General features: G+C 46.2%; 5 protein-coding genes across 6 annotated transcripts; 2 read left to right on the top strand and 3 right to left on the bottom strand.

Moving 5' to 3' along the window:
- The first annotated feature begins 1,905 nt into the window (after positions 1-1,905).
- On the top strand, positions 1,906-10,317 carry Pmar_PMAR002287 (ATP-dependent RNA helicase DHX8, putative). The gene is made up of 28 exons (XM_002779844.1): positions 1,906-2,167; positions 2,520-2,604; positions 2,967-3,068; positions 3,116-3,188; positions 3,237-3,362; positions 3,407-3,469; positions 3,515-3,582; positions 3,630-3,773; positions 4,317-4,418; positions 5,076-5,200; positions 5,247-5,374; positions 5,960-6,074; positions 6,208-6,321; positions 6,706-6,841; positions 7,078-7,149; positions 7,202-7,317; positions 7,360-7,412; positions 7,679-7,819; positions 7,866-7,992; positions 8,037-8,407; positions 8,591-8,746; positions 8,795-9,167; positions 9,220-9,356; positions 9,510-9,658; positions 9,699-9,777; positions 9,823-9,915; positions 9,966-10,154; positions 10,203-10,317. Exons 1-28 carry the CDS (start codon positions 1,934-1,936, stop codon positions 10,249-10,251), a joined length of 3,720 nt encoding a protein of 1,239 aa, XP_002779890.1. The 5' UTR covers positions 1,906-1,933; the 3' UTR covers positions 10,252-10,317.
- Positions 10,318-15,880: 5,563 nt separating this feature from the next.
- Pmar_PMAR002286 (conserved hypothetical protein) lies at positions 15,881-17,541 on the bottom strand. The gene is made up of 8 exons (XM_002779843.1): positions 17,367-17,541; positions 17,190-17,322; positions 16,954-17,075; positions 16,780-16,904; positions 16,446-16,569; positions 16,257-16,395; positions 16,046-16,206; positions 15,881-15,984 (listed from the first exon to the last, which is right to left on the bottom strand). Exons 1-8 carry the CDS (start codon positions 17,508-17,510, stop codon positions 15,901-15,903), a joined length of 1,032 nt encoding a protein of 343 aa, XP_002779889.1. The 5' UTR covers positions 17,511-17,541; the 3' UTR covers positions 15,881-15,900.
- Positions 17,542-18,254: 713 nt separating this feature from the next.
- On the bottom strand, positions 18,255-19,959 carry Pmar_PMAR002285 (RING finger protein, putative). 2 transcript variants are annotated; one of them, XM_002779842.1, is made up of 6 exons: positions 19,706-19,959; positions 19,536-19,652; positions 19,150-19,272; positions 19,015-19,103; positions 18,650-18,759; positions 18,255-18,410 (listed from the first exon to the last, which is right to left on the bottom strand). In XM_002779842.1, exons 1-6 carry the CDS (start codon positions 19,947-19,949, stop codon positions 18,338-18,340), a joined length of 756 nt encoding a protein of 251 aa, XP_002779888.1. In that variant the 5' UTR covers positions 19,950-19,959; the 3' UTR covers positions 18,255-18,337. The 2 variants fall into 2 exon arrangements, with proteins under 2 accessions (XP_002779888.1, XP_002779887.1); XM_002779841.1 differs by having other exon boundaries at positions 18,257-18,410; positions 19,548-19,652; positions 19,706-19,949.
- A 533-nt stretch (positions 19,960-20,492) lies between these two features.
- Pmar_PMAR002284 (Ribosomal large subunit pseudouridine synthase B, putative) lies at positions 20,493-21,360 on the bottom strand (the record flags this gene model as incomplete). The annotated part of the gene is made up of 4 exons (XM_002779840.1): positions 20,493-20,611; positions 20,662-20,791; positions 20,832-20,971; positions 21,201-21,360. The coding sequence occupies 4 exons, from the start codon at positions 21,358-21,360 to the stop codon at positions 20,493-20,495; spliced, it is 549 nt and encodes a 182-aa protein (XP_002779886.1).
- A 1,785-nt stretch (positions 21,361-23,145) lies between these two features.
- On the top strand, positions 23,146-25,006 carry Pmar_PMAR002283 (estradiol 17 beta-dehydrogenase, putative; the record flags this gene model as incomplete). Its single annotated transcript, XM_002779839.1, has 12 exons — positions 23,146-23,250; positions 23,291-23,413; positions 23,457-23,529; positions 23,570-23,719; positions 23,762-23,866; positions 23,909-24,045; positions 24,090-24,148; positions 24,190-24,328; positions 24,375-24,469; positions 24,516-24,675; positions 24,726-24,872; positions 24,914-25,006. 12 exons carry the CDS (start codon positions 23,146-23,148, stop codon positions 25,004-25,006), a joined length of 1,386 nt encoding a protein of 461 aa, XP_002779885.1.
- Positions 25,007-25,363: the final 357 nt, after the last annotated feature.

The following is a 25,363-nucleotide window of genomic DNA, read 5'->3' as shown; positions in this document are numbered from 1 at the left end:
TCACTAGAGCGAACATTGAAATCCGGTCAGACGAGCATAAAAGAATTAAGAGTTTATGATGTTCCTCACGTGTAGTTGCGGTCCTCCATACTCCCCGATCGTCCCAAACAAGTTGAACGTATGACATGTACAGCTCGAAAGGGATCTAATTCTGAACAAAACCATCAAGACAACTGTAGCCATAAATCTACCAAACTCAGGGATATTCGTAACCTAAATACCATAGATGAAAGAAGCATGTCTACGAGTACATAAACATTGCTCGGTCTCAGATATCAAATATTTCCCAGCGAGATTGAAGATCTAGGGTCTATTTTCAAAGTCCCCTAGAGGAAGGACGTTTTGGAGTGTAAGAAACTCCTATAACGGAATGTTTTCGAGGAGCATAACCTCGATCAAACTATTTTGCTTCACAGAACTAGACCCCTCATACCTCAACAAATTTGTTAAACTTCTTAAGCCAAATAGATCGCTAAAAATAGGTGTCGGGCTGGGAATCGAAACCAGGTAACTCCCTTGAGGCACTCACAACAATTCATATAGCGCGCGTGAACCGCACATTGAAGATACCACTGAACCACTTTCACTATGGCATCCGTGGAAAGCAACTCCGAAGATATGATAAACGTTGAAGAGGCTCAAGATCTCTTCAACAGAGATCCACAAGAGAATCAAATGACGGATCTCTCAACATGGACGGATTCAAAAGCTTCAGTTTGAATCTGGATGGCGAGTTTCCGCTAACTTGGGATGAAATTTTCGCCAAGAAAACTGCGAAATCCTCCTATCCCCCCTCTGGAGGGGTGAAGACCTTTCAGCTCAAATCTTGGAAACCGCATTTTGGAAGACGTTAAGACTTCTTGATGGGATTATCGAGTGCTTTTGCCACATGAAGCGCTCTCAAGGGAGTGCTCCTTAGCCCGCGAGGTGCAAGTAGATGAAGGAAGCCTCCTTTAGGTTACTATGGCGGCCTTAGGAGTCGGGATTAGAAAAAAAAACAGCAATTACATGCTTGAGAACTTCAAAAAGTTCTCTTCAAGGGAAGTTGTGAGATAGGCTCCCTGCGGATTTTTCTAAGAATGCGATTTCACGTGTTGTTGTGCCTTTGATCGAGCTATGACCAATATGTTAACACATCCAAGTTTTTGTGGAAACAGAATTATGCAAGTCTGACGTGGAAGATTATAGTGAGATCATCATCCAAGTCACAGTCAAACAAGTAGTTCATTTCGTAGTTGTTCAAACAAAGTTTTCGCAAGTGTCAACTATTTTTAGCACTTTTCAGGAGGGAATGATCCGCGCGCGCCGCATATTTCTTCAGCACGCAAAACCAAAAATGGGGGGTTACCTGACAACGCTGACTTTAGCATTTATCTCATTAAGTCGTTGCTGTACAGATGCCTCTTTTTCTCGTCAGCTTTAAGTGAGATATTACATAAGCAGAATAGTCAGTACTTCGGAAAGTTATTATTTCTATCAGATAGCGCCTTCACACATGTTCAACGTTCCCGAACAGGCCTTTAACCCTGAATCTAGGGTCCGTCTGTGAGGATCCTATACTGCTAGCCAACCCGAGAAATGCTCACCGGGGTTTCATTCTAGTTCACGATGGGAGTTGTTCACCGAATACGTTCCATCTGGAAGCAGACTCTTCTGTGGACCAGATCGACATCGAGCTTCTGATACGACATGACCATCATAGACATGTAGGCATGACGTTAACGAGTTTTGCCAAGGAGAATCGCCCAACGCTTTCAAACCAGCGACGCTCTTGCGGTTATGAAATTTATCAGAAAATCTAAATTTTCTTGATAAACTCCTCTACATTTTCCCGTCGTGGACGTATTTGTTGAGTTATATTGTCTTTTAAAATTTGGGAAGGCGTATACGATTATTTCATCATTATGAAGGGCTACTTTGTTATTCGCACTAAATGGCCCCTCCTGTAGCCACTGCAGTAGACGGACCCTCGAAAGGTCCGGAATCGTCCACGAAGTCAGGCGGTCCTTCGGTGAGATCTGTGGTGGAGAAGATTCTCTATCTCAACGCACGGAAACATGTCCGACAAACTATGGAGAATCATTGGGATATCAACGATCCCGACGTGGCTGATATGGTCGTTCATTTGGCGAGGGAGAGTCGGAAGGAGGGGAAGGACAGCTCTCAGGTAGGAACCAAAGGCAAGCGTGTTCGGGAAGTGTTCTCTTTCCTATACCAAATTCTGGATATCTGGGTTAAACTATAGAAATTTGGAGGAGATTATGGAAATTTCGAATTGTTTATTAGAATTCCGATTTCACTAGAGGAATTTCGGAAAGAGTATACAAATTTGGAGTATACTAGAGAAATTTCCGAGAAGGCTGTGGAAATTTCGAGTGTCGAATAAGTGAATATTGCGAACTCAGCTGACGCGGTCTACTAGGGAAGACGTGATGGCGTATGCATTGGAGTCATATCACTTCCCTCTCTATATAGTGCAATGCTCTCATTTCATGCTAATTCGTGTATTTATGGTTTAGAAAGCTGACCCTGTTGATACCTTTTGTGAGAAGCTCGAAGGCGTTGGTGCTGAGACATCGCGGAATACGGCGGATATACTTATGGGTAGTAGAGTGAGGGGAGTCATGTGAATCATCGAAACGAATATTATCGTGCCTAGGTTTGTTATTGTACGAATTCAGTATGGGAAAATGTGCAGATGGTCAACTGCATGTATCGGTGACAATATGAAAATTTTGGGAAATTCTTGTTGGTCTCTGAACACTTCTACCGCAAATAGTCTCCCATAATCAGCCCTGAGCTCAGCTGAGGAGAGCGAACATATATTTCAACACTGTTCGAATTCGTAGCCATCTGGTTCAAATGCGACTTAGGTTTGTTGTTGATATTTTTATGAGGAATCCTCTTCCTCGAGGATGTCGAGGTCGCTCCTAAGACCATGTTGTTCAACCTGGGCTTATATGTAGGTATTGTGAATCGAATCGACGGTATCATAGACCGTCTAGCGCCTTCCAGGTCCCCGAGATCGGCTGGTATGCGTAAGAGGGCTCTTAGTAGTGACAGTAAAGGTAGTAGTAGCATCGGATTTTTATTTTGGTAGTTTTGGATTTTCCAGATAGTGGCGCCTTTCCGGGCTTGTGTATTCACAATGAAACTACTAAGGACAGGCCCGAACTCAAGCTCGAGAGGTAGGGCATTTTGTGGAAATCTTCGCTGTGCGTAGATATCTTGCGTAGACCTGAGGAGCGAGATGGGATCGCGCCGCTGTCCACTACGGCTGAGCATCTAATATTGGAGGAAATGCCGTATAGGGAACGTGTCAAATTTGAGAGGGAGAAGAAAAGGAGGGAACATGAGAGATCGTAGGTTATGCCTAGGGACCTATGAGCTCACCAGAGTTGTTCAGAATGGATAGAAAGCTGGATGACTATCATAGACGAGATCATCGCCGATCGAGGAGTCGCTCGAGGTGTGGTATATGATTGTCTGTAGTGAATGAGCATAATTAAATCAGATCTCGGGATCGTCGTCGTCATCATCACGATCATCGCAGTAGGTCGCGGTCGAGGGATGAGCGTAAGGGTAATATCCATACTTGTCGTGGATGAGAACCTTATGGTTTCTCATAGGCGCTCCTACAAAGAGGAGTTCAGATCTGCAGCCGTTGGAGTTGTATACTATTCACCGAGGCACGGTCCAACGCGTAATGGAGTATGGGTGCTTCGTGGCCTTCCGGACACAAGAGGGAGAAAAGGAAGGGCTTGTTCACGTTGGTATGTTGTTGTTGTTGTTGTTGTTGTTGTTGTTGTTGTTGTTGTTGTCGTTGTTGTCGTTGTTGCTGTTGTTGCTGCTGTTGTTGTTGTTGTTGTTGTTGTTGTTGTTGTTGTTGTTGTTGTCGTTGTTGTCGTTGTTGCTGTTGTTGCTGTTGTTGTTGTTGTTGTTGTTGTCGTTGTTGTCGTTGTTGCTGTTGTTGCTGTTGTTGTTGTTGTTGTTGTTGTTGTTGTTGTTGTTGTTGTCGTTGTTGCTGTTGTTGCTGTTGTTGCTGTTGTTGCTGTTGTTGTTGTTGTTGTTGTTGTTGTTGTTGTTGTTGTCGTTGTTGTCGTTGTTGCTGTTGTTGCTGTTGTTGCTGTTGTTGTTGTTGATCCTTCCAGTCAACCCCAGAAGGTTTTATACAGGATTTGACCCATTCGGTTCACAATCTTCAAAAACCGTCACGTTCCATCTGTCCATTTATTTATTTTTTCTTTTCTCTTCTTTTTTTTCTTGTGGAATGCCGTAGTGAACTCACGAGTTTATTATTAGTAGTTTTATCGTAGGTGAGATCCTCCCGGCTTCCTCGGCTGGTCGTTCGCGCATGAGCGCATCGGACTTGGTGAAGCGAAACCAAAGCGTGTATGTGAAAATAGTTGGCCTTGCAGGTAGTATGCATAGATACTCGTGTGCTAATCGGGTGATACTGCATTTCACGATGTGTACTGGAGTTTCACCCGCGATATGAAAAACACTAGTGAAAAACATATTTCTAATTTTACTTCGCGGAAAACAATTGTTTTATCGGTCACGAAGGCATAAAGTTTACATGGAATTCAACGCCACTCTATGTTGAACGGGTGGAACTTCATTGGAATTTCACCCGTGATATGAAAAGAACTAGTGAAAAACGTATTCTAAGGCCCCTACTGCATAGTGAAAATAACGCGTTTTTCACGGAGTTTTACGCTACTTCACGTAAAACGGGTGGAACGAAATTATGCGTTCTTTTCTGACGCATTTACCAACCTGTGGAGGGAAAATCTAGTTATGGAGAACCTTAAGAGGTGTGGCCCTCAGAAAGATACTGTGATGGTTCGCATAGTGATACATACTGAGAAGTTCTCAGTGAGAACTTAGTGTCTACTTAGTCTACCTCGTCCACTTAGTGGTTATCAGTGAGAACCCACAGGGAAGAACGTCCTTCCCTGAAATTATACTCAGTACCGTTGCTATCTCGAATACGTGTTGGTAAGAAGGCGCTCATCGGAGGGTTATAGTGGAGTGTGTCGAGAGCATTCACGACTATAGGATGTGATGCTCAGGTAGTAAGATTAGTCTATCCATGCGAGAAGCTGACCAGAAGACAGGGGAGGACCTCAGGCCGCGGAACTCTTCCTCGTCCAAGTCGATCCGTCCGGGCGACTCGGCTTATCACGGCGCTAATTCGGTAGTGTGATATAATCGAGATTAGAATAATACGTGCGTCATCTCAGATTCCCATTGGTCGGGCTACGACTAACGCTGCGGCCCGGTCGGGTATGGGTGCCCAAACTGGTATTCGTTTGGACCTTGACCAGAGTGGTGGTGGTAGTAGCAGCAGCACTGGACGGCAGACTAAACCGTAGGAGGGGGGCCTGGAGTTATACAGCGGAGTTTCACCCGTTTTACGTGAAGTGGCATAAAAAAACCGATATTCGCCGTAGTGAAATATGTTTTTTCAATACTGTTTTTCATATCACGGATAAAACTTCAGTGTGAGCTGAACTGATATTGGAAGTCATATTTCCTAAGATAGCTTATTCGACGCAAGACGAGAGCTGTTTTTAGAGCATTGTCAATCGATTCACATTGTTGTCATTTTTATGGTTATTGAAGTTGGTATTAGAAAGGATGTTCCTGTTTGCTTCACACTGTAGACCATCTGAATTTGTAGTAGGAAAATATGCACATGAGCAACCACATATGTTGGTGATAATTCTGAGAAAATTTTGAGAGAAATTCTCGTTGATTTCTACCCGGATCCGTGGATGAAATCCTGTAATTAGTGAGGAAAATGAGCTTACGAAAACAAACATATATTCCAATACTGTCACAGTATTTGAATATGAAACCGGATATAAGTAGTATACAACTATATAGCTTTTATATTGCTTTTTACTACAGCACAGTATTACTGTGCTAGACCGTCGAGTTTCAATTGTCTCAGACATTTGAACGATTATGAATTATGGGAGGCTCGGCAACTAAGGGCCTCTGGGGTGCTTGATGCTAGTGACATGCCTGACTTCGATCCGAGGAATAGAGAGGAGACTAAGGAAGAGGTAATGTTATTGAAACCATAAGAGGAAAAGTCATCGGTGGCGTGATACTTGGTGAAAAACGCGATATCCTGAGCCTGCAGTAGTCGTGAAATAGGTTTTTTTTCGTATCACGGGTGAAATTTGATTGTATTAGGTTGAACTGGAAGTAGCCGACACTGAGCCGAAGTTCCTGGCTGGCCAGACTGCCAAGACTGGGGTCATTCTCTCGCCGGTACGTATTGTTAAAGAACCTGATGGAAGTCTACAGGTAATGTTCATGACAAATATGGAAGGCCTGTTGGAACTGTCATTCTGTCGTACAGTGTAAGAAAGTGTGCACTTGATTAACCACATGTGTTGGGGACAATATGGTAATTTTGAGAAGTTATTGTTGGTTTCTAAACACTTCTACCCGAATCCATGGTCACTGAGGAAACTCCTGAGCTCAGCTGAGCAAGGCGAACATATCTCCAACACTGCTGTAGTCGATGCGGGAATATATGTTTGTTTTCTTCATTCGGGCGAGAGTGTGCAAAAACCATCGACAGTTCTCTGCAACCTCCTCAGATTTCCTTAATTGTCATCAGCACATGTAGTTGACCATGTGCATATTTTCCCACACACGTGTCGATGAAGTTTTTCTTGCATTCAGCGAGCCGCTATACAGCAAGCGACTTTGGCTCAAGAGCGTCGTGAATCTAAACAGGCCATGCAGGAGCAAGTCATTAAGGCTATCCCGAAGGATATGAGCAGACCATGGGAGGACCCTAACCCACATCAGGGCGAACGTAAGTGGTCCGTGGCTATCATCGTTAGTCTTCGGTGAGGGGTGTCGGGTGGTGAAGTATACTCATTATGGATAGTTCAATTTGGGAATTCTTGAAGTTTACATGTTTTCGTGTCTTGGACTGAATTTTTCAAACGACTAGGATGAGATGTGGAAATGGGGAGTGGTTCATATCGCTTCGTCGTGGTTGATGTATAGAATTAGGGATGAGTTACGAAGCATACTTTCTGGTTCTAGGTACTCTAGCACAGAACTTGCGTAGTATTACGATGAACAGCGCATCGCAGAACCAAATTCGGAAGCACGGTGGTAAGCAGATAACAATTAGGTTCGTTCTGACTTGAATTTTTGTGGTATTAAGCCCCCACTGGAGTTGCCTATGGTCAACGTTCGGCCCTGCCGATGCGGGAACAACGCGAGGGTCTGCCGATTTTCAAACTGCGTAGTCAGCTTTTACAGGCTATGGCTGAGAACCAGGTGAGAGTTGTACGCTGTTTAGGATTTCAAATTGGTATGTAGGTTCTTATTGTCATCGGTGAAACTGGCAGTGGGAAGACCACACAGATGACGCAGTAAGTCTGAGATGATTATGTGGGGTGGACATTTAAGTGTTGGCATAGTACTGTGAGTTACTTGAGGAACTGGCACGGTTGTGAGTGGTGAAAATAGCGCTTGCCTGAATATCAGTGAAACGGTTACGAGAATTATCTATTCCTCTTGATATAGTATCTGCAATGTGACTGGCTCTCGGCGGCTTCAAATTCAGAGGGAAACTGTCCTTGTTGGAAGAGAAATCGAAAATTCCGGGGTTTTCTCAAGAAAATGGCACGCTGCTCAGATATATGGCTGAGGCAGGGTACGCCGACCATGGGATCATAGGTTGCACTCAGCCGAGGCGTGTGGCTGCTATTACGGTCGCTAAGCGTGTCGCTGAGGAGTATGGATGTCGGCTGGGCCAGGAGGTCGGATATACGATTCGGTGAGGAGCTTTGACATGCTGTATTTCTTGACCGTGCCGATATCAGATTTGAGGACCACACATCTCCGGAAACTCGGATAAAGTATATGACCGATGGTATGCTCCTTCGGGAGGCTCTGGCTGATCCTCTGTTAAAGAAGTATTCAGTGATTATGTTGGACGAGGCACACGAGGTAGGGCGGCTCCTGGTGGGTTTCGGTGACTTTATTTTTCTTAGCGTACGATTCACACGGATGTACTGTTTGGTCTGTGTAAGGAGGCAATCAGAGAACGCAATGACCTCAAGCTTATCGTCACGAGTGCCACTCTCGATGCTGAGAAGTTCAGCCGATATTTCTTCGACTCGCACATTTTCACCATTCCGGGCCGTACATTCCCGGTGGAGATCCTCTACTCGAACGAGCCAGAGGAAGACTACGTTCAAGCGGCGTTGATGACAGTGATGCAGATCCATCTCACTGAACAGCCTGGAGACATATTGGTCTTCCTCACTGGTCAAGAGGAGATCGATACGGCGTGTCAACTATTGGATGAACGGATGGCTCAGTTGGCGCCTATGAATCCACCACCACTGATTCCGATGGGAGTGTAGGTTGGGTCTAGGGCGGAATTTGACGTAGATGTTTGTCAGTGTGTGGGGGGAATATGCACTACATGTGGTGGTGACAGTAAGGTTGCTTATTGGTTTCTGTACACGAATTTGTATATAAACTCCTGAGCCCAGCTGAGGAAAGCAAAGAAACGTATATTCCAACACTGATGGTTGTTCAGATATGCCGCGCAGCCATCGGAGGTTCAGTCCAGTATCTTCGAACCGGCTCCGCCTGGGTCGCGTAAGTGTGTGGTAGCTACTAACATCGCGGAGGCCTCTATCACGATCGATGGTATTTACTTTGTTGTTGACCCTGGATTCGCGAAAATCAAGACGTAGGTTCATCTCGTCTTCCCACGGTGTTTTCATTGGTTTTTGTTTAGATTCAACGCGAAGACCCAAATGGACGCCCTCATTGTGACGCCGATTTCACAGGCCAATGCTCGGCAGCGAGCCGGTCGTGCTGGTCGAACTGGTCCGGGCAAGTGCTACCGTCTCTACACTGAGAAGGCCTTCCGCACGGAGATGCTCCCGTCAGCAGTGCCTGAGATCCAACGTTCTAATCTCTCTAATGTGGTCCTCACGCTGAAGGCTATGGGGATCAACGATCTTCTCGGCTTCGACTTCATGGATGCTCCGCCGGTCCAAACTTTGATCAACTCACTGGAGGCACTGTGGCAACTTGGTGCTCTCGATGACGAGGGACTTCTGACCAAACTTGGCAGGAAAATGGCAGAGTTCCCCATGCCCCCGGAGGTAGCTTGAATGGGTGGTGATGATCATAGGATGATGTTGTCCTTGTCTTCAGCAATCGAAGATGCTACTGGCTTCGGTTGACCTTGGCTGTGCAGATGAGGCCATCACTGTTGTGGCTATGTTGTCTGTCCAAAATGTCTTCTACCGTCCGAAAGATAAGCAGGCCGTAGCTGATCAGAAGAAGAGCAAGTGAGTCCCTCTTGTGGAGTCATTCTTTGATGTTATTTCTGAGACTTATAGTGATAGTAGTCTCATGCTCTTTGAATGGTGGAGTTGCGACATACCATATCAGCAAGGCGACTGCTATCGAACCTGAGCTCGTTGATATGTTACGCTTCGCAGGTTCAACTCTCCTGAAGGGGATCATGTGACTTTGCTTGAAGTATACAAGGCGTGGTCGCGGAACAGATTCTCGGCACCTTGGTGCTACGAAAATTTCATTCAAGTCAGGAGTTTGAGGAAAGCACAAGATGTCCGCAAGCAGCTTATTGGTGAGTACACCTCCGTAGAGACCATCATAGTTTCGCTTAGGTATCATGGATCGATATCGACTGGAGATCAACAGTTGTGGTCAGGATTACAATAGGCTACGTCAAGCGATTGCTGCTGGGTGGGACAACCGGTCGGTTTCAGTGTTGTTCATCGTAAGTTGTAGGTACTTCAACAACCTGTGTCGTCGTGATCCTAATGAGGGCTACCGAGTCATGCGAGATCTTCAGCAAGTCTATATTCACCCTTCTAGTGCACTGTAGGGTGTTGCCCATGGTGTGGTATGTTTGATTGGAAATTGTCTTGTAGATACCAGAAGAATCCCGAGTGGGTTATTTACTATGAGTTGGTCATGACCACTCGAGAGTACATCAGGGAGGTGTGCACAGTGGAGCCGGAGTGGATGCCGAAGATCGCCCCTAACATGTTCAAACAGGCCGACAACCGTGGAATCAGCAGGATGAAAGCGAACGAGAAGATCGAGCCTCTATACTCAAAGTAAGATCAGCTCTATTGGGTTGTGAGGAAGCCCACGCTGTTTTCTAGGTATCATGATCGTGATGCTCTGCGTACACTGGCAAGAAGGAAGTGTTAGTGAGGAAACACACCCTTTTATTATGAAAGTTGAAACATCATCAAAACTGAAAGAAGACGTCATTACACTATAGGCCGTTGCGTTATTGAGTTCACTGTGCACGGGCACTATACTCTTGAGATCAACCGTATTGAATTAGCTGACTGGAAATCCTTCAGTCGTTTGTATAGGAAGCATGCAACGGAGGCACAGCGGATTGACTCCGGGTTCCTCCCGATGTTTCGACGAGAATCGGGTCTCGACTGTCCATCCAACGGCCGTGAGGGTCATGTCTATGCGAATGCTCGTTGTATTGTTTGTGAGTAGAAAGATGCTGAACTTCGTTTCGACAAGGCTGTTGTCGATCAGGCCGTTTTCCCTGTGGGGGGTATTGTTTTAGCATATTATTATGCTGTGACTTATGATCAAGTAGGATAAGGCCACCAGTATTCAGTCGATCGTATCCCTATGTCTGATTAGGTTAGATATCCGTATCTGTACATTTCGACCGTCATACAGTGGGACCCGTCAAGAATCTATGGGGGCTTCGGCATGACTATGGTGAGACCTTCTCAGCCCTTGGGACTATATTGTCTGTTTTTCAGGCCGCGGTTCTGTTCGGATTCTTCGCGTATGCTCGGATGGCCTTCGTAGAGTATCGTATAGAAGCGAATGATGTGTGGACTCACAGATGTCAAACGATTACTAAATTCTCTACTTTCACAACGATTCTCGGCATGGTCGGAGTAGCGTGTATACCCTTCTATCGCATGCCGGTCACCCACCTTGTTTTTGCCGGGACATTCTTTGTGTCCGCAATGGTCGTTGCTATTTGTGCCACCTACGTTGATTATAAAGTTTCTGGAGGGTGGACAAAGATGATTAGGCTCCGCGCTCTCCTTGTCTGTTGCGCATTGCTGTTCTCCGTTATCTTGGGCCTGGTGGTCCTCTTCTGGCCTTTCGTGGGATCAGTCATGGAAGTCCTAGCGGTTTTGGCCTGCTTTCTATTCGTTGCGACGTACGCTGTCGATATGGGGACTATGACCTGGTTGTTAGTGTGCGACGTCGAAGCAATGCAGAGTGTGGCTTCAGTGCAGTTGATCTGGACGGCTTTGATTAGCTTTCTGGTCTTCTACGATCCGTTGCAGTGTTACAGAAGTTTTCTCTCAAGTATGTATCATTCTATAAGAGTGAGTGTTTCGTTAGAGATTGTCTGGATTTCATCCAGTCCGAAAACAGTACGTATCAGAGCACTTCAACGTACTATACAAGTCCTGAAACAAATGACACAGCACATATAGACAACATGTTCGAATAGAAATACTAAGATCAACTGTTGCTTTCAATGAATCAGAATAGTCTCGTCCTCGAGATATTCGAACAAAGAATAGAGACGAGACGGACGATCGAATCACTGGCGAACTGCCGTTTCCAACCTACGGCTTGAGTCGCGATTGCTCGAACCTGTCATTATCAATCGCGCAAGTTCATTCTCGGTAGGGTCACGTCCAACTCCTATGAAAAGCATTCGCACTCAGGGAGCTCATCGTCTCTTAGTCTCGAGTTATTATCTTCGTCCATGAAGAGCTCGACGCTGATATGCGCCTGTTTTGCACTCACCGCAGTAATCGGAAAAAGAATCCGCGCGCCTTCACATATTTCACCGGACGGCTTGCCCGAAGAAAAAAGAGGAGCAGTCAATCGCACAGCTTCCGAGCTCGAATACAGGCCATGGACGCCTCTCGATGGATTTATGAACAAGAAAACTCTGACAGCCGAGGGAACGCGAAGGTTTGTCGCGATCGACCCGATTGCTCCCTTATCGGACGTGAGTTCCGGTCGAAGATGAATTTCCAGTCTTCCACGTTTCAGAATATTGTAGGGTTCGTGGACTCGAGGGAGGAACCGCCTGATGACATGTGGTTAACACAGTAAGGCTAGGACCGATCTTCTGCTCATTTCGTCCACAGGATTATCAATGCTCCTTCCGTTTCGATCCTCAGATCAGAGGATGAAACGCACGCTATCTGGATTCTTATATCCTATGTCGTGGTGAGGGACGAATGGCAGGGGAAAAAGGTGGCCTCGACGATGCTACCAAAGGCGATCCAAGATGTAGGTTTTACTTGCGAGACCATTACCGGAGAATCGCTCGTATACTGAGGTTGCTATCTCGCTTCGTAGATCCATTCGACGTGGCCCTCGGCGATCGGGGTATATCTTTCTGTGGAACTCAGGAACGAGTTTGCGATCAAGCTTTACAGCAGACTCAACTTCACTCGTGTTGCTGGTGAGTGGAAAACCTCACAATTTCCATAAGCAACCGTTAAACGATTGGACTTGCTGAATAATCTCCAGTGATGGTTCGTTAATTGTGTTTCCTCCACCCTACACCATTTCGATAGTGACTCTAGTAGATTCCCTCTAGTGAATTCCGCAAGCAATTTTTTGTCGTGATGTTGTTGAGCACTACTAGATGATCTGCTACAATCTAGGCTGTTTTACCAAGGAATCCAGTTGCTCTGATTTGACGGGGTCTGAGGTTCCATAAATTGCTCTGGAGAATCATTAATAGTGTTTGAGATGCATCATATCGCTCTGGAATTTCACTATGTTCGTCAGAGGTTCATTCAGTGAGGTCGTGAAATTGTGAAAGGTCATTCTTTTTTTCCTGGATGTCGTTAATACTCTCTCTGAATGTCAGGGAGCGGAGTGCAGTTGTGGGTCTACAAATTCCCTCCCGAGTCGTCATAATGTTGACGAAAGCATGCAATGATGATCAGCTGCACCATGCCGAACCATATGCTCAGTTGTAACCTTGCTACTCCGGTCCTTGTTCTGCATTGACTTCTCACTGTTCAATGCAATCGCCATATGTAGCCATATTACAATGATTTGTACTTAGAAGATTCTCACCAGAGACCGATTGATGTGCTATGCTCAATGCAGTCAATTTCCAAATCAAAAACTCCTTTGAATCTCACTTAGATATACGAATCTTAGCTAACAAGTGAACGATATTGAAAAGACTTTCCGTGCGTACACGATCGCTGTGTAGATCTGACCGACTGCATAATCATCCTGCAGACTGCAAGTTGTGTTGTATTGTAGATCTCCTGGGTACCGATTCGGTGGTCGAGTCGTTGGCATGATACGGATTATGGCTTCGCGAAGAGATAATTCCTCTAATATCGTTCCAGGCAATACCGACCCACTCAGCCACTCGAATTAGCAGCCCATAGCAGCGCGGCTACGCCACTCACGTGGAGGCGAATGTTGCCGCAACACTAACATCAGCGACAACCGTCTCCTCAAGTGAGAGCTCAATTCAACCAGAACTGAAGATTATGAGGAGAGTGCGGAGAGCTCTTCTCGGTATTGTCTCGAAACTATTCGTGATCGAGAATTTCGCATTATCGATCACGATCCCAAGTTGGGGTTCCCAACCCATGTAGGTACTACCTACATCGTATAAGTGTATGTAGTACCTACTAGGTAGTACATACACTTATACGATGTACTATATCAGATCACTGTGAGTCGCACTGCTATTGCGAAGTAAGATATACGCTTAATCTGGAAGAGACAGATACAGTAATTCCAGGAACAGATAGACTCTCGCTCAAAGCGCTTTCCAGCCAGAGAGGAAACGAGACAGACGGCCGAAATAGCGCGCAAGCCATCATTTCCATCCTTAGTCGCGATGACTACCATGTCTCTCGCGCGTGCCACTAATAGGCTGCGCCTATTCTCGTGGCGATGAGCTCATTCTGCCTCTGTACGTCGCGCCTAGTTGCTTTGATTTCATGAGGACTTCACTCCTGATATACACCTCTTCAGCGTACAACACGGCGAGCGGATTGGGAATCAGTGCTCTTCCCCACAGCTCATCCATCAATTTACTTGAAGAAAAGAGCCTGGGCAATCGTACAGCACTCGATCTTGAATACAGACCGTGGATGCCCCTCGACATGTTGATCGGGGAATCAATGCCATTGGTTGGGGGAGAGGAACGGTTTGTCGCGGTTGACCCGGCTGCTCCCCCCTCAGATGTAATTTGATTTCGGAGATATATTTTCAGTTTTTGCCGTCTCAGAACATCGTGGGATACGTAGAGTCGAGAAAGCTACCGCCCACGATCATGCTGTCGGCACTGTAGGGCTGGACTCTGTCTGTAACATGGTATCGAGGGAATATCTGACTGAGTCCTTGTGACTGGATCATCGAGCATCCTCATTTCGCCTATGACGTCTTCACTGTAGATCAAAGGATGAAAAGAACGCTACATGGATCTATATATCCTCTGTCCTGGTGAGGAACAAATGGCATGGGAAGAAAGTGGGCACGACGATGCTGCCGAAAGCGATCCAGGATGTAGGTCTTACTCAAAACAACATCACCCAGACAAACGCTAATACGCTCGGGTTGCATCGTAGATACATAATAGGTGGCCTTCAGCGATTGGGGTATTCCTTGTCATGAATCCCAAGGACGAGGCTGCCGCGATAATTTACGACAGATCCAATTTAACTTTTGCTACTGGTAAGCAGCCTGTTCACCAGAGCAGGATCCATATTCCCTACTACGGTTGATAGACATTTGCATGGAAATTCCGTTACGGAATTCATGCCACGGATGGGGAGTGGCGGATCGGTGTGGTTGAAGCACAATATGGAAAATGAATACTGATGGTTGTTAATTCAGCCATCAGTTATCGTTCTACAGTCGCTTCTCTCACTCTAGGATTTCTCGTCGTCTTGAACATTCCCGTTGAGGCCTTTTCAAATGTCAGTGACTCCGGCCGGGAATAATGTCCTGCTCTACAAATACCCTCCCGAATCGCCGTGATTGTGATGAAATCGCACGATACCCAGAAGATATGCTATGGATGCTCACTAATCTTGTTGTCATGACGTTGGATTGATTCTTCGTGCGGGTTCATCGTTATTCTCACTACGAGCTGTAATGGACCATGCTCTACTAGCCTATCATTAAGGGGATACTTTTTATCATGAATCGTGAAAAGTTACAGTGATAAATGCGATCACCAACCAGCCATTTCAACTCTGAGTTATGATGTTATTCGTAAGGCGAACTGTGAAACAATTGTCAGTATTAGTTTGTTACTACAGAAAGAAACCCCAGAAATAAAGCGTGTATTTGTGCTCTCATAATCATGTTATAATTAGCGTGATAGGTGAAGCAGCCAAGGACAATATCCAAATCGAGCCTATTGATAGTGCTGCGTAGACGCTGAGCAGAGATAGTTCTGCACGGTAACCTCCACGAAAAACACCAATTTCGATATTTTCCGTAGTGATTCCCGTCATCCGTTGCAGAGATGAATAGAATGGCCGTAGAGAACCCGCCGTTCATCTCAGTGTAAACGGACTCAATCCAGTATGTCACCGCTGGCAAGCTCACTTGATTCTCTTCTCCCACACTGCAAAGCAGTAGTCGCCAATATACATCCCAGGAATTAGGACACTCACAGTGCCCAGTGTGGAAACGACTTCGACATCAGATATCGACCAATCATCGTTCAATCACCTCCACTAAGGAACCATGAATCCTTCTACCAATAGTCCGAGAGAATTGATGAACACTGACCAGATATGATGGTGATGAATTGAACTGCATTTTACTGACAAAACATTGTACGCTACTGTATCAGGGGTGCTTCTCCAGATCTAGACAGCCTGGAGCCAAACCTGAGCATTTCGCTCCTAATTTCTCGAACTGGGAAACTCTCCACTGAAACAAGTCATCAATAGAGCATCAACATGTACGGCGTTTCATCGTGCTGCCCCCTCACCTGAGTATGTGCTTCAATAACAGGTATAAAAGCTTGCCTTTCGAGCAGCTTATATGCATTGCGGAGAATTATAGTGAGTGGCTTAGTGAAGACCGGACCTACGCCAGGCTTGTCTGCGCAAAATAGGTCCTGCCCGAGCTCGAGACCCATACCAAAATCTCCTGAAATGTGAATGAAAATGGTAAGTGTCACCGCAATGAGCCAGGCTCACCCTCGTCGTTGCCTATATTAGTCCAGGTGAATATCTCGTCCAATTTGGAGGTGTCTCGTTCGCCTGGTGGTGCATCACGAATCTTGTCCAGGATTCCTTTGAGAGCTTTAGAACTGACTGGAAGCTCCCGATAGCCGACCTGACACATGTAAACGATAAGATCCCATCCCTCAGCATGGCTCGAACCACCTCAGTGTGTTTATCATAGGGGACCAATACACCCAAACCATTGAAGGTCGTCCCTTGTGCCCGCCTCATTCGGCTCTTCCATGCAGTGGTCGACACCTTTAACTCGGCTTTGTCGTGACACAACCTGACAATGTGGGAAAATATGCAGATGACCAACTACATATGCTGTTGACAATATAAAAATTTTCTACCGGAATTCGTACATGAATTAGTGAAGAAACTCCTGAACTCAGCTGAGAAAAGCGAACATATATTCCAACACTGCACCTTGCGAGCGAAAGTGTAGCTTATTGGTTGCAGAGCATTCACTGTCAAGATGATGAGCTCATCTTACGATTCGATAGCAGCCACAATTCCATCGCCCTTCTCATGATCTCTTGCCATATCATAGACAAGGGATAACACAGAATCTGATGCAGCCCGGAACTTGAAGTCATTGGCACGCGAGGCAACCAACACCTATTAGGAGGACGATACTCGACCGAGAAGGACATCGCAAGTCAACTACGCTGATTGGGGAGTCGCCAGGCTTGTCGATGTAGTATGCCCAATGGTGGCCCAGATCCTGCAGGTCTACCATGATCGTGATGATCTCTGGTGGGTCGTAGAAATACCGCCAGGCACTCTGCGCTAAAAAGATATGTCCAGATAACGGGTATATGCAGACCCTCTTCCGATCATTCACTCGGTTCCTGTAGGCTCACACGCAACTACAATGCGAAAGACAACTCCGTAAGGGCCTACACATATCAGTCACAGTCGTAACCTCCTGGAAAGGCCCCACTAGCTTCAGACCAATACACTCGAGTGCAGCGCAAGGGTCGCTCGAGTTGAGCTTGTTACAGACTTCCCAAAGTGTAAAGAAGGAATCGGGCACCTGAGCCGGCCCCATCACACGGTTGATCGCCCGGTTACGCCCACCTCGATGTGGAATTTGTTGCGAATTCTACTGATGGTGCTCTCGTATTTGCTCCCCTCCCTCTTAGAGGCCTTGGGGTTCGATTTTCCCTGCGCTTCCGCGCCTGCAGAACTGAACTCGTTGCGATGCCGCTTGGTGGCCGCCATTTGAATGCAACTTGGCTTCAACGAAGTAAACAGCCTAGCAATTCAAAATTTGGCATCACATAAACTACCAACGAAGTACGAGTGTCATTATCAGTTACGAAACTTGCATCAGTCGCTTCATGCACCACTGAATTGAACCGCTATATGAAACTTTGAATAGCAGGTCAAGTAGAGTCTCATTGAAGAAATTATTAATCTTGCCAATTCATCACCCAACTGCACTGATCAAGGTCCTCAGCCTTTCGCTACACCACCGAGCTGATCACGCCCACCGCTGATTACGCGTACGAGATGAATTTAGACCTACGTTCTTCCAAACTGAGGAAAAGCAAAAGGGGACAACCATTTTCCGGCGGTCCTCAGCAGAATGCGGAAAACTAGCAACAGCGATTACGGTTCCACTTTTCTATTGCGGACTGATTCTTCCAACGTTCGAAATTATCCCTCATCCTTGACATTATCGATCAGCTCCGTCGCCTCCACATGAGACGGTTGATGCACTCAAGCGAGCCTCCGCATCTAGTCCCACCTGAGGTAGGCCAGTAGAATCCCGATTGACTCCAGATGATCAATAGTAGGTGTAATATGTTACGGCTGGTACTATACTGGTAGCTCTGCCCTGCAGTCTGGCAGTCTCAAGACCTGATGTACCGATTACCACGGCTAAGGGTGTATCGGTAGAATAGCGGGACCAATCCCCCTACCCCACACAGCTGAGATTATCACAACACAAGTAAGCTTGTGGAAGGGTGTATAAACGGGTGTTTGATAGTGACGATACGATAACAAAAAGGGTTGATACCAGGAACGTGGAGAATCGATAAAACCTATGCATACAGTCCGCTGGTCCGTTCAGCTTTCCGACTGAGGCGCACCTTCTCCGCAATATCGTCGAAAGCTCTGAGGAAATAACACAATGGAGTTTCACCCGTGATATGAAAAAAACATATTTCACGACAACTGCATATCACCGCGAGTATCGCGTTTTTCACGGAGTATTACGCCACTTCGCGTGAAACGGGTGAAAGTGTACAAATGTAAATAGTATCATCAGTCCTAGCAAAAATCATCGACTTTAGTTTCTTGTGCTGATTACTGGTGACCCAATGAAAAAATAACGAGTACACCTGTCCACCTACTTCTTCTCAGTCTGCAGGTCATCATTACGACATAGTGGACAAGTATTGTGTCGTTCGAGCCACTCCATAATACAATGGTCGTGAAATACATGCCCACACTCTGGCATTTTCTGACGAAAACACATCACAAATACTCGGAGCCTAGACATGATAACAACTCGGCACCCAGGCTCGGTAGGAAAAAATGCACATAGTAAATTACATGTGAGAATTCTGAGGAAATTCTCATTGGTTTCTGTACACTTCTACCCGAGTTCGTATGTAAACTTCCATAATTAGTGGGGAAACTTATGGACTCAGCCAAAGAAAGCGTACATATATTCCTCCAACACTGCCCAGGCCCCAGTCGGTTCGCCCTTGCTTACCTTAGCCTTTGAACCCTGCTTCATCTCCTCCTGGCACATCACACATAGCTCGTCCTCCTCCAGCGTGACCATACGCAATTCGTTGCGTGCTGAACAAAGCCAAGGTGTCCGTAGATCTCCCCGATCAACACATACCATCTCGACTTGCCGGAGGAGCCCCTTGGTCGCCTCCCACGTCAGCCATCACAGCTTGAAGATTATCCAAGTTGATACCCAAGAGGTCCAACAGTTGCTGTTGCTGCTGGTGGCCACCACCACCTGAGGCGAGCTTTCCAGCCACTCTATTTCAAGACCATGCGTACTACAGTGGATCAATTCAATGCGATCATAAACTTTCGATGGAGGAGTAACTCCATCCTACTATCAATAAGGAGCGACGAGCCGCAGAGTGTCTCGAGTGTTGGAATATATTTAGACTTTCCTCAGTTGAGCTTAGGAGGTTCCTTACTCATTACATTACTCAAAAGCCAATACAAATTTCTCAAAATATTGTCACCAACACATGTGCATATTTTCCTCACTTGCCGAAGTACTTCTAACTGCTGCTCGAACTCGGTCCTTCGCCTTCGCTTTAGATTCCTCATCAGATTCCTCCAGTGCTCGAGCAGCCCATTCGTCACAGTCCGGTAAAGTGACATCTAACACGACGCCACCCAAATTCGATACGAAAAAACAGCGGAGCGATGCTTGCCTGCCCGCCCACACGTAAACTGCATGTTAAGGAAGAGCTCCAGGCCCGCTTGCCAGTACACAGCCGCGCTGAACCTCGTGTTGAGGACGGTGAAGGCTCGATGGCACACTTCGACGAAGGCCGCGTCCTTGATAGTTTCGCTGTCATTCGCCATCTCCGATAGCTCTCCTAGTGCGGCAATTATCGCACTCTTGGATGACAAATTTTTGCGGAGCTGTGCTAGACGCACATGATCAACAGACATTATGAAAACTGAGAAACCGTTGATATCGTTCCTTCTCCACTCGAGCCTAGAGAGATATGAAACGTCAGAGTATGCATTCGATATTCACTGGTATCAAAGGCGGCTCTTCTGGCCGAGCATTTACGGGTAACCTGATAGAATGGGATATGATCCCCCTGCTCCTACTAGTAGTACTAGTAGTACTAGTAGTAGTAGTACTACTACTACTACTACCACCACCACCACTACTACTACTACTACTACTACTACTACTACTACTACCACCACCACCACCACCACCACCACTACTACTACTACTACCACCACCACCACCACCACCACTACTACTACTACTACTACTACTACCACCACCACCACCACCACTACTACTACTACTACTACTATAAACATGGTATGACATGAAAAAAATAGTATCAAACGTCGATTATAAATATATGGGTGTTAATTGTAATTACGAACTATTAAATTTTAATAGGATTAAATAACGATATTATGCATCGTGCCCTCATATTGATATCAATATATGTATATATGTACTACTACTTACTTGATACCGCCTATTTCCTCTCTGTGCAAGAGCAACACTGGATGACCGAGTGCACAAAGCGTTCGCCGCACTACTCTGTTCCTTCCACACGTAGTTGTAATCCGAACCATCGAACCTGTGAGTCAATACGTCTTGAACAACGAGGTAATACCAGAAGCTTATCACATCCGTTAGTCGGGATCGAAGACAAGGGATACGCCACTAGTCCGAAAGGGACAGTGTCACCATCGTTGATCGTTTCAAGCCGTGTCACATCAACATGCCCATCTGGTAAGTCTACACCCTCACTCACAACCTGGGTCCAACAGTATTGTCCGATCTACTATCCCTCCCACCTTTTTCATTAACCCTTCTGGCAGCACTCCCCGCACGAGAGCTGCGTATGTTTTATTAATAGTAGAATGCAGTATACGGTTGGTACAGTCTCCATCACTGCTCAATAACAACAGACCGGTCGTGTCACGGTCTAAACGACCTGAGACGAACAATGTGGGGGAAATAATCACATGGTCAACTTCTACGAAAATTTTGAGGAATTTTTCGAAAATCCTTGCTGGTCCCTGGCAATTTCTAGTTCAATTCGTGTGTAATTTCCATAATGTAGTGAGGAAACTCCCGAGCTCAGCTGAGGATACCGAAACATGCATTCCAACACTGTGCTGCAGGAGTAGCAAAGATCGCCGCGACCCTACAGGAATTCTCACCTACAGGATGCAGCCTTCCCCGATCGAGGAACTTCCGGAGACCACTACCAGCGGTGCAAGTAGTCTCCATCCCTCTTGGCTTGAAGAAGGCGAACAAACACGGACTCGCATGAATGCTGCCATCCGACAAACATTGATCAATATCGAGGCTTGGAGACATCAATAAAAACTAACCCTGCATATTACCCCCATCGCAGTTGATTCTTAAGAACTGGTTACAACCCGAGCGAATCTGCCCATGTGAAATTTTTCTCCGGTCATAGAGAAATAGCCCATAGATTGTCGTAATAAGACTCAACGAAACACAGCGCGCTAATACATCGGTATACGGCATGTTGCTCTAGAGAAGCCTCCTCCAATACTGGAGGAACGACGTACCGTTGAGGAGAAGGGCGAACTGTGGCACACGGGCCGCCGAATGACACGGTGACTGTCTACCACTACACGGAACCTCCCACGGTGCCCGGCCATACCGCTCCACTCTCCAAAACAACAGCGTCAGTACCCAGCCGCAACTTTGCAGGTATATCAACACTCACTCACTCCTATAGACGACGCCCATGCCCAGTTACTCGGCCCAGGGAAGTGAAGAGTTTCAGTGGGTTCTAACGGTCTAATAGGAAGTCTCCTTACCAGCCTCCAGATTAAGCTCAAGAGCTACACTATGGTCGACGTGACCATTGAGCATTTACTATGGTCGACGTGACCATTTCCATGTATAGGGAATATGTGGTTTAAAACCTACTCCTAGCCATGAACGCATAGACCTAAATGCCAAGCAGATCCACTGAGCTTGGCATCATCCACGCACGCCGCAACCTTGTGTGCTGTCGTCCAATCTTGCGCTGACCATGCGAATTGAACGAGACTCGCGCTCCCTCACTAGAAATGGCACGTGTCACAACAGTGGATCGTACGTACAAAAAGGTGTAGTTCTCGTGGAACGCCTTGAGGAAAACTACACCTATTTGATAATTAGTAACGTCTATATCAACGGGTAGGCGAATATAATCAAGGATACTCCTTTAGGAACTCCAACTTCGACAAGGAGTGGTAATAAGAACTTCAATTCCGTTGTTCTGGTGAAATCAATTTCGTATTTCGACAAGTGATAGTATAAGTCAACAGATATAAACGTCCGAGAATTACCATAACCATGACCATGATGAAATCAGCAAAAGAATAAGGTATACGAAACCAACCACCAATGGCCACATCCTCCATATTTGCGCGGCTCTACTCAACTACGTCGCCCACGTTATATATGTCATCTCCTCGATATTCCCCATCTTGAAAAGTATGGCATGCAAGTTCAATGGTCTAAACTGAGTGATGGATTTATTATATCACGACGATGATAGGCGCGGCACCATCACTTGAGATGAGCAGCTGTTGGAGCTGCCCATGTGTATGACTTCTTGTTGGTGGAAGACTGGTCCGATCGATGCAGATCGGAGTCGGTGTTGGAATAAATGATCATATTCCTCAGCTGAGTCCACTATAGAAGTTTACATACGAATTCGGATAGAAGTGTACAGAAACCAATGAGAATTTCCTCGATTTTCCTCAAATTTTCCACAAATGTCACTTACATATGTAGTTGACTACATGCATATTTTCTTAGTGGGGCTATGAGGGAACAGAAATACACCTGTAACGCAGTGGAGTAGCTCTGTAAGGCGTTCATCACAATGCAGCAGAGAAAATAGCCGATAAATGGCGACTCGGGTAACCCGAAAAAGATCTTGAACTAGATTTTGGGGTCGTTCAATAAATCTATTTCGAGACTGAGAACTGCTTGTTACACATATAATACGATGCTAGAATCGATTCTGAGTTCCACAACTACTTCAATGAACATGGGGTTTATCTCCTAGAAAATCCTCTTGCGTTCTTATAGATGTATATAGGGTGCAGAAGTGTATCAGTATTCTTGTGGCAAATCATGTCGAAGTCCATGTCCTTCTCTGGCCGTGTTGCTGTCGTCACAGGTGCAGGTGGAGGCCTTGGCAGGCAGTACGCCCTGGACCTAGCTAGAAGGGGATGCAAGGTACTAGGGGCGTCAGTAGTGATTCTAGAGCTTCTAGTAGGTAGTCGTTAACGACCTTGGTGGAACATTCGATGGTTCTGGTCACTCCAGTAGAGCTGCTGATAAGGTAGTGGAGGAGATCACCGTGGCTGGTGGCGAGGCAATCCCTAATTACAACTCTGTGGTACTACTACAATTCCAGTGTGTTCTGGAGGCGTCTCATTCAGACTGATGGGGAAGCGATCATTAAGTCTGCCGTGGACAAATGGGGACGTATTGACATTCTTATTAACAATGCTGGTAGTAAAAAGTAACAGTAACCAAGGTGACCTCGTGATAGGCATTTTGCGTGATCGGTCTCTGGCGAAGATGACCGATGATGACTGGAAGCTCGTCGTGGATGTGCATTTGAATGGTGTCTATAAGTGCAGTAGAGCTGCATGGACCCACATGCTCAAGCAAGGCTATGGGAGAATAGTCAACGTCTCGAGTGTGTCTCTACGTGACTTGCTTTTTTCGGATGGGTTTTTAGGCGCTTCTGGTCTTTATGGAAACTACGGCCAAGTCAACTACAGTATGGCTAAATCTGGTATACTGGGGATGACGAAAACGATGGCCATTGAAGGGAAAAAACGCGGTAACTTCTCTCCATAGGGTTGGCTCTGCAGGGCCGTCGTAGGTATTTTGTGCAACGTTATAGTGCCGGTGGCGGCGTCGAGAATGACCGAAACAATAATGCCACCAGATTTATTAGCTCAGCTTTCCCCTGAATTCGTATCGCCTCTGGTCGTGGCGATGTGTCATGAGAGCTATAAGGTAGGCGCGGGGAGAATGCGATTGTGAAACTCTCACACTATCAGGGCAGTGGGGAAGTCTTCGAAGCTGGTGCCGGTTGGTTCTCCAAAGTCAGGATCCAAAGGTTCGTTCTCGTGGAGAAAATGCTGTTCGATCGGCTTTCAGGAGCCGCGGTCTAACGTTGAAGTGGCCGTATCAACCGGAAGATCTTCTCGATGAAAAGGTTCAAAACACCATCGCCGACTTTTCTCAGGATGCCGCCTACCCCAGCAGCTCTGGGGAAGCTCTAATGAGCCTAATGCAGGTGAAACCTGGAGACACCTTATAATAATGACCATCCCCTGCTGTAGACAAGAGGCGACGCCGTGGCCCCACCAAGCGCTGTGCAACCCCAAGCATCGAGTTCGACTTTGAAATCTGCCAGAATATTTGATATTATCAGAGCGTGAGGAAATTAGATGACCTCGGCTATGGTTGAAATATCCTTCTAGTTACTTTGACCATCCCAGCAAACCCGGCAGTCCCTTGGTGAAGAAGCTGAACACTACTTATACTTTTGAGATTTATGAAGGCAAGAAGGTGGGAGTGGGTAAGTCTAGGAAGTGGACTCTGAATTTGAAAGACGCTCCTGGCAAGTGTTACGAAACTAAGGTAAGCTCTTGTCCAGCTTCGACACTACTCCCGACCGCTTTTGTTATCAGGAGGCCGATGGAGCCTGCACTATCTCGCTTATTGATGACAATTTCATGGCGCTCGTGAAAGATGAGCTACAGCCTCAGGCTGCATTCATGCAGGGGAAGTTGAAACTTAAAGGCGACTTGGCAGCTGCTATGAAGTTCACTCCAGATGTGATCACATCATTACGACTAACTTCCGATCGTTGCCATAGGTCCTGCCCAAATTTGATCCGTCCCTCGCCGACAACACATCGCTGTCTGCAGCTGAGGTTGTCGAACTCTTCTTCAAGACCTCTAAGATGTGATGGTACATCACTGCTGGGTTGACGAATATTACATTATTTTATAGACATGTCGTTCGTATTTTCTCTGATTCTTGAATGTATTTGAGTTAACCAAAGTTGCATAACTATCAACACAACAACAGCTGCAAAAATTGCTTGTCATTTTCAAAAAACAGTCGGTCGTATCATCTTTCCCAGGCATTTTCCAATCCTCAGAGACCGTGGACTCGCAATTCGATACTTCTGCCCAGCTTGAAGTGACGTTAGCGGGTGGTGAGGCTGGGCATAAAGGAGGAAGCTGCGAAACGACAGTAACGATGGAGATCAGGTTAGAATACGAACAAAATTAAAAGCATGAAACTGGTACGATAAGTATAA

This window comes from Perkinsus marinus (assembly GCF_000006405.1).
Source record: "Perkinsus marinus ATCC 50983 genomic scaffold scf_1104296945236, whole genome shotgun sequence".
NCBI classification, from domain to species: domain Eukaryota; phylum Perkinsozoa; order Perkinsida; family Perkinsidae; genus Perkinsus; species Perkinsus marinus.
This window is presented reverse-complemented; position numbering and strand designations above follow the sequence as displayed.

Coding starts and splice junctions, on each gene's coding strand:
- Pmar_PMAR002287 (XM_002779844.1), top strand. CDS start 1,934: ATGGCCCCTCCTGTAGCCACTGCAGTAGACGGACCCTCGAAAGGTCCG. Junction 2,168..2,519: donor AGGGGAAGGACAGCTCTCAG/GTAGGAACCAAA, acceptor TTTATGGTTTAG/AAAGCTGACCCTGTTGATAC. Junction 3,583..3,629: donor GTCGAGGGATGAGCGTAAGG/GTAATATCCATA, acceptor GGTTTCTCATAG/GCGCTCCTACAAAGAGGAGT.
- Pmar_PMAR002286 (XM_002779843.1), bottom strand. CDS start 17,510: ATGGCGGCCACCAAGCGGCATCGCAACGAGTTCAGTTCTGCAGGCGCG. Junction 16,905..16,953: donor CTGGCGACTCCCCAATCAGC/GTAGTTGACTTG, acceptor TCCTCCTAATAG/GTGTTGGTTGCCTCGCGTGC. Junction 16,207..16,256: donor TAATATAGGCAACGACGAGG/GTGAGCCTGGCT, acceptor TTCACATTTCAG/GAGATTTTGGTATGGGTCTC.
- Pmar_PMAR002285 (XM_002779842.1), bottom strand. CDS start 19,949: ATGTCTGTTGATCATGTGCGTCTAGCACAGCTCCGCAAAAATTTGTCA. Junction 19,653..19,705: donor GTTTACGTGTGGGCGGGCAG/GCAAGCATCGCT, acceptor GCGTCGTGTTAG/ATGTCACTTTACCGGACTGT. Junction 19,273..19,535: donor AGTTAGAAGTACTTCGGCAA/GTGAGGAAAATA, acceptor AGCTCGCCTCAG/GTGGTGGTGGCCACCAGCAG.